Source organism: Hydra vulgaris, chromosome 12, assembly GCF_038396675.1.
Source record: "Hydra vulgaris chromosome 12, alternate assembly HydraT2T_AEP".
Lineage (NCBI taxonomy): Eukaryota > Metazoa > Cnidaria > Hydrozoa > Anthoathecata > Hydridae > Hydra > Hydra vulgaris.
In genome coordinates this window covers 56,047,919-56,061,027 of record NC_088931.1, presented here as the reverse complement: position 1 = coordinate 56,061,027, position 13,109 = coordinate 56,047,919, and the positions used below count along the sequence as shown (strand labels likewise).

The window sequence follows — 13,109 nt, the reverse complement described above, 5'->3', positions numbered from 1 at the left end:
CAACCACATCAAGCTAAATTTAACTTTTAAATAGAAGTAAGAGTTCATTTGCTCTTTTGAATTTAACTTATTTTAATAATTTTCTACTTTTGTTTTCTAAAATATTAGTGTTAAATTCTTGGCTTTCAAACAGAGATTCAAAATAATTAAATTAAAAACTTGATTAAATTATTTTTAACTTATATGTCAACACATAAGCTTTTTTTCTAACAAGATATTTTGAATAGTTGGCAAAAAATACAATGAAAAATACCTCTTTTTATATTATTATTTTATTTATAGTGATATCAAGATAATATTTTCTAGACTTTTAATTTTTTTTTGAAAGAAAAGAATTTTAGTTTTCTGAAATTCTCTATAAATAATCTTAAATTTTGAAACTTTTTTTTTTTTTTAAACATCTTCGCTTCCAACAAGGCTGCAAGCAGCCACTAATTAAAGTTGGAAGTTACTGAAAGAGAAAAGATGAAGATTGTAGAGCAAGATAACGATTGACGGACGACTTAAAAGATTGCAAATTATATGAATCAGGAAAGCAAGATGAAGGAAGCAAATTCCAAGGAGCTGATGTTTGAGGAAAAAAACTAGACGAGTAAGCGTTTTTGGAGCACTTAGGAACAGACACAGAAAAAGGATAAGACTTAATTGAATGACGAGTAACACGAGAATGAATTTTAGTAGATGGTACAAGAGACGCTAGCTCTTTAGAGCAGTGCCCATTATAGTATTTGTAGAAAAGAGAAAGAGAAGCAACATTACGACGATGTGATAATGGTTGGAGGTTGGCTGCAAGAGCAGGTCCAACTATGTTTACAATGCGTTTTTGCACCTTGTCTAAAAGAGAAAGGGGATCATTAGAAGATCCGCCCCAGATATGGCAACAGTATTCCATACAAGGTCGGATTTGAGATTTATAGAGATAGAGAATAGAATCTGAAGTAAGAATGTGACAAGCTCGATAAAGAGATGCAACCTTAGCAGATGCTAATTTTGCAACTGATTTGATATATGGTTTCCTAGAAAGATTGGAAGTAAGAGTTAATCCAAGAAGATAAAGAGTAGATGACTCATCGAGTACATCACCGTTCATAAATATAGGAAGATCTAAATTATTGCAATAACGATTGGCTGAAAAAAATTGAGTTTTATCTGTATTGAAGTTCACCAGCCACTGTGAGCCTCATGCTGTAGCAGAAGTGAGATCCTTTTCATGCTCAAATGCCCCCTCCAAGCAATCAGAGGGTGTTGGTTTCTTATCACGACAAGAATAAATGGTATCATATGTATCATCTGCAAACAATGCCACCTTAGATGTGAGAATATCTGGAAGATCGTTAATGTAAATTAAAAAGAGTATAGGGCCAAGGATAGAACCTTGAGGAACCCCTGAAGTTACAGAATAAGAAGAAGAGTGTTGTCCATCGAGGAGAACTTTTATGGTACGATTGGAAAGGAAGGATTCAATGATCTTAAAGATGTTGCCAGATACACCATAAGAAGAAAGCTTATGGAGAAGACCAGCATTCCAAACTTTATCAGCATTCCAAAAGCAGCATTCCAAACTTTTTAGGAAATAAATGGTTTCATGCCAACCTGAGTATGTCATTTTTCAGCCTGAATTTGTCACATTTGTCAGCGGGAAGACAAAAGATTTCTACCCAAAGGCCATCACGGAAAGAGTCCCAGTCAGCTTTAAGGTAGTTATAAGAGGTACAATTATAGGGGGATTCTAATAATGAAGAAGAATGAAATAATAGTTTTTATAGAGATCAAGTTGTGATTAAAAGCACTTCAAGGTGAATGTGGAGAAACTGAGCACTGACTAGAATCAGAAATAAGACATAAGTCGAGTAGAGAAGGTAAATGATTCGGGTTGTCTGGAAAGCGAGTTGGAAAGTTGACTATTTGAGTTAGGGATTGAGAAAGGCAAAACTTGTGAGCTTTAATGCCTGCAGAGTCGCTGACTCTAGAGCCAAGCCGTTCGGTGTGATAAGCCTTAAAGTTACCAACAACAATGATAATGACTGATAGATAAAGCTAGAGGGTTTAGTCAATTTGATCAGAAATAACATTGAAAAGAGTGCAGTCTTGAGATGAAGGAGAGCAATATAGAACAAAGAGGAAGGCAATAGAGTGAAGTGGTGCTAAATGAAAGCACTTAAAAGAATAGTCTGTGGATTCAAACCTTGTTTCTCAACAAATGAGTGAATTCTTAGGAATGTAAATGCCCAGTCCAAGCTTGTGGCTATTAGAGTCTTTACGAATTGAAGGAAGATAACCATCAACACTAAAATCACAAGATGAGACTGCTGATCTCAAATTAGTCTCACAAAGAGCAAGTAGGTCTGGTGAACTTTGCAAGAGATAAGATTCAGCAGAATAAAAGCTACTCCGAAGACCACGTAAGTATATAAGTAAATGATAGATTTAGACAACTTGATGATGAAGATGGTTTTTTGTGTTTTATAGTTTTTTTTGCTTTAGTCCTTCTTAAATTTATTAAAGAACTTAACTTAAAGCACAGTTAGTACTCAGTACACTATTTAATAGTCCAAGCAATTGCCTCATTACTATTAATAAACTCTAAGCGGTTACAAAGGGCTCCAAATGTGGCCTTGACAATGTGCACCGAAAGTACAAACAGGGATACTATCCATGCGCAAAATGGCACTATTTTTACTCTGATACTTTACAGCTGTTGATAGAATCAGCCTCTCTGAGAGCTACCACATAGTTCAGGAAACCTGACTATCAGCCGGCCTCAGAACCAATAAGCTGAGTTTTAGGGCTGTACCCTCATTAGAAGATAATAGAATGAGTTGCCTAGTCATAAAAACAAAGCCTATGCATTGAGTTAAGAAGATCCAGCATTCAGCATCCTAAACTGGAAACAATGTGTTATAAATACATCTATGCCAGCCTAATAGGTGAAGAAAGGGGTGCAAGGCCGGTCAACAGATAGAATAATGGTGGCCTTATCCTTAAAATATAAATTTAAGATTTTTACTGCTAACAATTATTTTAATTATATAAATACATCAAAATATATTAATACTTTTATGTAAATATTTATAAATAAATATTTATTGCTACATATCAATTTTTTATATTTATACATATTTATACAATATTTTATATTTATACAATATTTTATACATCAATATTTATGACCTTTATTTATAAAATAATTTTATAATTAAAGTTTAATACATATTTTTAGAATTTCTTTGTGAAAACTTGTATCTAAGTGTTGATCCATATATGAGGTAAGATCTTATAAAAGTTTGTTATTATATATTATTATTTGAATAAGTTACTGTTTGTTATAAATATTTTTTTGATTTCTCAAGATACTTTGCATCTCATATGACTCCAGGACAAATTATGATTGGAGCTGGTGTTTCTAGGTAATTTTGTTCAAACTGCTCTGCTAATAACTGAGGATTTAGAATTTTTTCCAAAATTGTTTATTTTTTTGTCTTGAGTTAAAAGCTTTTTTCCTAAAATATCTTTACATTTATTTTATTTTTTTTATGTTTTAATTATTTTATAATTTCTAATTATTTTTATTAATTTTTTTTTTAGAGTTATTGAAAGTAAAAATGAAAAATATCCTGTTGGTACCTTACTCACTGCAGCTTGCGGGTGGACTACTCATTTTGTACCGAAGGAAATAGATATGCAACACCCAGTATTCAAAGTGATTCCCATAGATTTGGAGGAACCATCCCTTGCACTTGGGGTACTTGGTTCAACAGGGTAGTTATAAAAGATAAACTTTTATTTAATAATTATAATTATTTATATGATACTCTATTCCATAGGGCAGGTCAAATACAACTTTTTTTGAAATTGAGTGTTTGGCATTTTAGAAACTGTAACTTGGATAATTATTAATCAGAAAATAAAAATCTTTTATAATCTGTGTGTTTAAAAGAAAGTCAAAAGGGCAACATTAGATGTCCTTTTGACTACCAAATTTGATTTTTTTTGTTTATTGTTATTTATATTTTACACTTGTTTGTCATTTACTTTTGTTCTCCATAACTTCATAAATACCTAAAAAAACTTTTTATTTTGTTTAAATGTGGCAATCTTTAAATATGTATGAAAATGCAAACGAAAAAGATGTTGCAAAGATTTTTTAATTACTATTATTTTTGCTCTATTAATGAATAAAGTTGTTATTGTTATTAGTTTTATTTTTTAATCAATATTATTAATATAATTATTTGGTGTCACTCCTTTGATCGGGCTTCGGCATGAGTGACACCTTTCTTGTCAATTTATTGTTTATATTTATTCCTAATAATGACATTCATTATGATTTTATTGTTTATAATATTATAGTTATTCTTGTTATTATTATTATTATTATTATATTCTTGTAGTTGTATGATTGTAAATTTTAGGAAATATAAATTTTGTTGTTGTTTGTTTATTTAATTATTATTTATCAATACATGAAATCATTTTACCTCAACTTAAATGTCATTAAAATAAAAGAGATTTAACTGAACACATTTTTTTCACTTAAACCAATTTTTAAATTACTAAATTTCTTATTCCAAAATCGTCCTGCTCTATTATTCAGTAATGTTTTAATTAAAACTTTAAATTTTAAAAATTTTAGTCTTACTGCTTATCATGGTCTTTTGGATATATGCGCACCAAAATCTGGCGAAACTGTATTTGTAAACACAGCTGCAGGTGCTGTCGGAAGTATAGTTGGACAACTTGCTAAATTAAAAGGCTGCCACGTTGTTGGATGCACAAGCTCTGATGATAAAGTTGCTTACTTGAAAGAGATAGGATTTGATGGAGCATTTAACTATAAAACAGAAAATATGAAAGAAAAATTGAAGGAGCTTTGCCCAAAAGGAATTGATTGCTTTTTTGATAATGTGAGTTGTTGAGAAATATTTCTTAATACTGTGACCACAAAAATTTCTTAATTCTGTAACCACAGAAATGTTTCAATAAGATCTAGTGTTGAAAGTATTAGAAAAAATTGTTTATCTTCATTTTCGCAAAATTTAAAACCTAAGTTAACATTATTTAAACAGAACTTTACAATAAATGTTATAAAAATACTTCTAAATACCTTTGTAATAGTTTTATTCAAATTCTTTTTTTTTTTTTTTTTGCTTGTTGCATAAATATGACATCTCAGTCATCTCTCACCTAGTCCAGCAATAGTCTGCTAGGATTGCAGGATTTTTATAAATACGCATTCCTTTGGAATTTCTTTTTGAGGTGTTTGAAAACCTGACCACCTCTGTTCATTGTCTTTACAAAATTTTTATAAGTCCTAGTGATATTTGTGGCAGAATACAAGGTCATTTTTTATTCCAAAGAACCAAACTCTTTGTAATAATTACTCTATTGAAGTTTCTACATTCTCTTGCAGCAGATTCCACTGCTTTAGTCTAGAAGCGAGAATATCTGCTTTGTTTTTTAACATCTTGCACCTAAAATATCAGTGACATCAATCTTGCACCTAAAATAGCAAGAAGCTCCCTAATCACTTAAAATGTTGAAATTGTTACTTTACCACACACATAAGTTGTTAGCCCTATTTACACACTTTTAAAGCCTTTTGATATAATCTATGCTAACTGAAATGAAAAACGCATATGCATACTCAAAAGTTTGTCTGTGACACTCATAAATAAGTAAAAAAAAAAACTCAGCACAAAATTATTGTAAATTTGATGAATCAGTAGAAAATTGTTGTAAATGTGATGACTTATTTGCAAAGAAGATATACTTAAGGTTTATTCAAAAAAAAGGTTGTTTTTAAGTAAAACTTTATGCATCTGATACATATGATATTATCATAAAAACTAGAGCTAAACAATGTTTTTTAATATATTCTTTTTCAGCACATCAAAATTAGTTATAATTTTCTAATTTCATCACCGTTATATTTTTGCTGTTGACCAGTGTAATTGGTTGTAGTCGATTTCATTGCTGATACATTTTGGCTGTTGGTCAGTGTAATTGGTTGTAGTAGATTTAAGTTAAATTAATAATCTTTTGGTTAAAAAACTTGAAAATAATGTTTAGATAAAGTATATGAAAATAATATTTAGATGAAAAATATGAAAATAATATTTAGAAAAATATGAAAATAGTATTTGAATGAAAAAAATGAAAATAATATTTAGATGAAAAAAATGAAAATAATATTTAGATGAAAAAAATGAAAATGATATTTAGATGATAAATATGAAAATAATATTTAGATGAAAAGTATAGACAGTCTGTTCAGATACAGAGATCTAGAACCTTATTAGAAGCTTATCTTGAAGCTTATTTATGTTTTACTTATGACTATTTGTGTTTAACAGGTTGGTGGTTCCCAGTTTGACATTGCGTTGTCAGAAATGAATAGGCATGGTAGAGTTGCATTATGTGGCTCTATATCATTATACAACGAAAAAGAAATGTTCCAAGTCAAAGGTTAAGTTCATTTGTTTTTAATTTTAATAGAAAATTTAGAAAAGTGAGTACAACTATTTTAACTGTTTTTAATCATTTTCTAGTTATTTTAAAAATATAATATTCAATAGAAGTTCTCTCTTTTTTTCATAGAAACAAAATTCTGAAATAAACAACTCCGATTATTAGCAAGTTTTTTTATCTAATATTATAAAAATTAATTTTCTAAATTTATTAGGACTAAGATGTTGAGTCAAGTTTACAGTTTTTTCAATTCAATCAGATTTAAAATCATAAGATTTCAAAATAAATGCTTTTGCATCGTGAGAGAAATATTAAAATAATATTAACTTATTCATTTGTTATTCAATGCATCATTTCACATTTTTATTTTACAGAAGAAAAAAAATTTCATTTTAATGAAATTATTTGTTACTAATTTTGTGTTAACTAAATATTATTATTATTAAATTTTTAATTGATATACGATAATTTATTGCATAAACAAATTTATTTGTTTAACAGTTTGTGTAAAACTTGTTTTAAAACCATTATAGTTAAGTTATTATTTGTTTAGGTCCTTATGTCCATCTTTTTGCTATTCACAATGAACTGAAAATACAAGGTTTCATGGTGTTAACTTTATACAAAGATCGATTTGTTGAGGCTTTTAAGGAGATGCATGGATACTTAACAGAGGTTTGTTATAATTAAATTTGGTTTGATAACATTTATTATATTGGAGACCATAAAAAGATTTGTAAAAGGTTTCCAGTAATCTAGAAAACCATGAAAGTCATAAGGTTTTGGGCTGAATATCTAAGCTGGGACTCTGTAACAAGTGCATTTTATTATGCCATAATTATGTCATATTACATATTTTTATGTTTTTTATTATTATTTAAGTTTTGCATTCTTTAAGTATTTTAATTTTTGTAATCAAGTATTTTCAAAAGAAATAAAAAATTTTTTACTTTCAAAACAGTTAAAAGCAATTAAAATTCAAGACAAAACTTGAAAAATATAAAACAGTGTTGAAAACTCTCTGAAGGTATTACTAATTTCTGAATCTGGTTCAGATAATAGCAACAAGCAGTCAAAATTGATAAAGTATTCTAAATTTATTCTCTAAGAAATGCGAATCATTGTTTAGTGAGTTTTAAATCCATTAGATATATACCTTGTTTTTTTAAATTCACTCAACTCAGTTTTATTATTTGTTTAAAGTTTAAACAATTATAAAACTTTAACTAAAAATGCCGATATTTCATTTAATATAAGGTACTTTTTAACTAAAAATGCCGATATTTCATTTAATAAAAGGGACTCTTGTTTACGGGTGTGTGGGAAAATTAGTCAAGATTTTATAAACAGGGAAGGGGTCTTAATAAAAAGATGGGAAGGAATTTTTTATAGAGCACAAATAAAACAATTTAATTCTAGTGTGGGTTTCTATATGATTTAATATGCTGATATAAGTCTTATACTTAGTCGAGAAATAAACCAAAAGCTTTAGGCATATTGAGATTTACTAGGTTCACGATTTTTAAAGCCTGTTTACACTGAAAGTTTTTGATTTTATCAGTGACTGAAATGAATATTTTCTTATTTTTAAAACCAATTATAATTGAGGTTTTTATTTTAGATTTGAGATATAAATTCTCTGTTGATAACAAATAAAAATCAATAAACAATAATAAGTTTAGGGTGGGTGGGAAAATTTTCCAAAGTTTAATAAGCAGCCAAGAAAAAGATGCAACCTTACAATAATGCAATAGAAGTTCTACTAGAGCAGGTGCAACTACATTTATGATATGATTTTAAACTTTGTTTAAAATAATAATGGACCTATATAAAAATAAAAAGATTTAAAATAGAAAGAGTGTAATGGACCTTAGCGTCAGACAATAGCTTTAAGTTAAAATAATTATTGAAATTTTAGTAAAATGATAACATGTCATGATGATAGCATAATCATGATGATAGCATTTTATGATGGTAGCATGATCTTAATGATAACATGGTCTAAACCACCTAAATGAGAACATGATGAAATTGCTATTCAGTGTGATAACTATTCAAGTCACCAATGATAACTTCCCTTTATCAACCAGCCAATGTTGTCAACATTGGCTAGTAGAGAAAGGGCTTGGTCAATTTGATTAGAAATAGCATCAAAAAGACTGCAGTCTTTGAAGAAGAAGGGAATAAAAGAGGGGAAAAAAGGTGATTGATTTAAAAGGTGCTAAAGAAAGTACATAAAAGTCAATTAAAAAAAAAATTCAAACCTGATCATATGAAAAATAGCTAAATTGGTATGTAAGTATATGCCATAGCCAAGCATTAACTATTGGTATGTAAGTATATGCCACGACCAAGCATTAACTATTGATATGTAAGTATACCCCATGGCCACAGCATTAACTATTGGTATGTAAGTATATGCCACAGCTAAGAATTAACTATTGGTATGTTAGTATATGCCACAGTCATGACATTAACTATTGGTATGTAAGTATATGCCACAGCCAAGCATTAAAACGTGGTATGTAAGTATACGCCACAGTCACAACATTAACTATTGGAATTTATATAAATGATAATAGTCATCAACACTGAAGATCCAAATTTAAAACAAAGTTTTAATTGAAAGGTCCAGGGGAAAAACGATGAGATAACCAACAATATCTCATTTTGAGATATTGTATGAGCAAAAGAAACTTTCACAACTGATAAAATTGTATGCGTATACAAGTGCGTATAAAATAACTATTCCATTTTTCATAGGATTGCTATTGTTTTTTCCCTTTTGCAATACGCTATTCTGAAAGGCGACAAAAAATGCTACTAGATGGCACTAGCACAATTTTTTCAGGCGAATTTGGAATCTCATCGTTTTCCCCCTGGATCCTTCAATAAGTCTTACAAAGAACAAGTAGGTCCGGTAAGTTTTGCAAAAAGTAAGCTTTAAAAGATAAAAAGTTGTATTGAAAACCACAAATATTTGTAAAATACATATTGAAACAGTTTAAATATTTTTTTTGTTTAATATTCTTTTTACTATGGTTTTAATTTATTGTAGAATTTGATTAATGCATAACACCATATGCAATAAGCTATGCATTTGCCTGTCAGTCTTGTTAATCAATCCACAGTTGTAATAAAGGGCTCTTTAAATGGCTTTGACTATGCTTACTAAAAGCACTAATAGGGACATCAATATTTTGTAGCTGGGTCAAATCATTATATTTCAACCAATTTAAAGAAAACTTTGTGGGGCACCATCTCTGATTTTTCTGATTTTTACATATTGTAAATTTGAAATTTCAGACTTCCAGGTACAACTGTTCGGAAATTATAGCCTTACAAATATGACACAGTGGCCCCTCTCGATTTACAAGTAGTCAAAACAGACTACTTTAGAGCTGTATAACTTTTTTCACACTTTCAACAAGTGTCTCATTTTTTCTAGAACTATTTTCTGGATAGTTTTCTCTTTAAAAAAGTGGTTTTTATTAACTTGTGTTAAATTAGAAAAAAGTTATGACCTCCTCAACTTTGTAAAAAATCATAAAATTGCTAAAATATGCCAGAATGAAACTAACTGTAGCATTATTCTGTTCATCCACAAGTCTTTACAGATAGCTTTTCTGATTAGCTACTACTGTCTGCAATAAACGGGCAAAATATAGGCAGCTTGTTGCAAACATTATAAACTTGTCAAATCCACACCAAAAATGCCAGCATTTTTAAATTCCCTATTTTTCAATCATCAACGGTTGTATGTGTTACAGAAACCAGTGCCCCTCTAATCTGCCAACTGGCCATGTAAAGGGTGCAACTAATTATGAGTCATTTCTTAATAAAAGGAAAGATATGATTGGTTGTCCTCTCCTTGATCTGGTCTTTATAGTAGCTAAGGGCACAAATAAAGGGGGCAGTAACTTTTTAGAGACCTTCATTATGGTTCAAATAAAGGTCTCTAAATTAATTTAGATTTTTAGGTACTTAATACCTAAATATCTAAATTAATTTCAAAATGAAACCATTATTTCTTTAAATTCTATTATATTATAGGTAATCAGTGGTGTTTATGTGGTCTGGCCTCCTTCCCCCCCCCCAACTCACTAAGGTGAGGGGGGGAGGGGGTTTGGGGTGGCACCAATTAAATTCAACTTACTTTAGTAATTTAATTAACTTTTGTTAATTCCCTTTTAAGACCATTACATTGTATATTTGCTGGAAAATCTCGCACACATTTTTGATAGTCACTATCAAAATTTAAATGTTATGGTAAAAGCATGAAAAAATGCAATAAAGATCTAATGGCTTTAACTGTATATTTATTAGAAAATGAATTATGTATGTTTCATGTTAGAAAATGAATGCTTATATCTTTGTAAGTTGGTTGCCCTTCATCCCCCTTTAATTGGTGCCACTCCAAACCCCCTCCCCCTCACCTTAGTGATTGGGTGGGGGGAAGGAGGCCAGACCACATAAACACCACTGATTACGTATAATATAATAGAATTTAAAGAAATAATGGTTTCATTTTGAAATTAATTTAGATATTTAGGTATTAAGTACCTAAATATCTAAATTAATTTAGAGACCTTTATTTGAACCATAATGAAGGTCTCTAAAAAGTTACTGCCTCCTTTATTTGTGCCCCTAGCTACTATAAAGACCAGATCAAGGAGAGGACAACCAATCATATCTTTCCTTTTATTAAGAAATGGCTTATAATTAGTTGCACCTTTTACATAGGCCAGTTGGCAGATTAGAGGGGCACTGGTTTCTGTAACACATACAACCGTTGATGATTGAAAAATAGGGAATTTAAAAATGCTGGCATTTTTGGTGTGGATTTGACAAGTTTATAATGTTTGCATTTTCAGATAGTTAGGTCTAATGGTCTTATATGCTGTTAATCTTAAATCAAAACAAAGTGTTAAAAAAATTTACAAGCATCTTAAAATGGCTGAAAATTGGACTTTTTAGGCGAGTGGACATTTTGCTTTTAGATGTAGCAGGTTGTATCTGATTACATTTCACCAGAAGCAAGGTGATCATGATGATACTGATCTGACCTGAGAACTAACTTATTATGAGGGTTTCAATATCTTTTACACTATTAAAAAAGCTCTAAAGTTGGAAATTATGAATTTTTAACATGAGTTTAATACTTACATTTATTGGAAAAGTATTCGGTAACGATGGTGAAATTCTGATTATGAAAGTGCACCATTTTGACTTGTGAAACTTGGTTAGTGATAAAGATTGTATTCAATATATAGTATTATGGTATATCAATATACGTTATTATGGTATATCGATACACATTATTATGGTATATTGATACACATTATGGTAAATTTTTGATCTTACTTCATCATCATCAATCTTAAATTTTTACTCTATAGTTATAAATTCCACTTATCATTGTTTTGTTTATCAATTATGGTCTTAATTATATTTTTCCTTACATTACGTTTTTATTAGATTGTTATTTATTATCTAATTGTTTAAGCCCAAAGTGCTCCTGAAAGTATTTAACTTTTTTCTACGCCTAATGGCCTTATTCCTTAAGGTTCGTGTTTTGAAGTTATAGAGTTGAGAGAATTGAACGAGTATTAGAATTTTTTCAATAAATTCGTTATAATTCGGTATCATTTTCTCCACGTTTTTAAAACGAAACTCTTCATAAATGTAGAATGATTCGCTTTATTTATGATTTATTTCTAACTAGGTTTTATTCCACCGTGGTCTAACTGTGTTTAAAGTTGGTGTTGGTATTGTTGAGCGTTAGTGATTGGGTAGGATAAGGAGGTTGGGCGGAATTTAATACTTGGGCGTTTCAATAATTCAATAGTTATTTAATTTTCATTTATATTTTAGGGAAAAATTTCAGCTCGCGACCATGTTGTTAAGGGATTCGAAAGTATGCCAAAAGCATTAATTGGATTATTTCACAGTGTTAATATTGGAAAAGTTGTTGTTAAATGCTAAATAGATAAAAATAAATTTCTTTAATATCAAATGTCTTTTTTTTATTTTTAATGTGTCAAGGTATTTTGTCATATAGACTAGATATTTGTCAATGTTTTTTGTTTTATAGACAAAGTATTAAATGTGTCCATGACCTACTTAAAGTATACGGCCTAATAGTCCGCATTTCTGCCCAAAAAATAGAAGGCCATTATTATTTATTACTATTCCATAAAAAGCAATGAAAATGAACAAAGAAAAAACGTTAAAAATACTTTTATTCAAGAAAACACAAGATTCGTGAAAAAAAATTTTGTTTCAGTTTTTTTTTATGCATTAGAAAAGTATAGAAATATTGTTTTTCTTAAATAAAACATCTTGTTTTGTTAATTTCAAATTTATGTTAAATCATGCTTATTACATAGTCTTTTTTTTAAACTAACTACGTTATCTATATAACCTACATCAGTAATAATCAATCTTTTATTATTGAAGAATATATTACTTATTACTTTTTGAGATTTTTCCCCGAATTTTAGTTGCTCAGAACAAAAGTTTTGATTATGCAGAGCTTTTTTCAAAATGAACTGAGAAGTTGTTCTCTATGGCAAGTCAGTGTTGCTAATAGGATTAAAAGTAAAGTTTAATATCGCATGGAGAGGGTAAGATAGGATTTA

General features: G+C 29.3%; 1 protein-coding gene across 1 annotated transcript in view; it reads left to right on the top strand.

Annotated features, from left to right (window-relative positions):
• Nucleotides 1-12,484, top strand: part of LOC100199266 (prostaglandin reductase 1) — a 94,936-nt gene extending 82,452 nt beyond the window's left edge. The window contains exons 9-15 of the mRNA XM_065813786.1: nt 3,221-3,266; nt 3,351-3,407; nt 3,586-3,759; nt 4,634-4,904; nt 6,354-6,465; nt 7,022-7,143; nt 12,343-12,484. Coding sequence (XP_065669858.1) covers nt 3,221-3,266; nt 3,351-3,407; nt 3,586-3,759; nt 4,634-4,904; nt 6,354-6,465; nt 7,022-7,143; nt 12,343-12,453 — 893 coding nt within the window. The 3' untranslated portion in view covers nt 12,454-12,484. The remainder of the gene's footprint in view (nt 1-3,220; nt 3,267-3,350; nt 3,408-3,585; nt 3,760-4,633; nt 4,905-6,353; nt 6,466-7,021; nt 7,144-12,342) is intronic.
• Nucleotides 12,485-13,109: the final 625 nt, after the last annotated feature.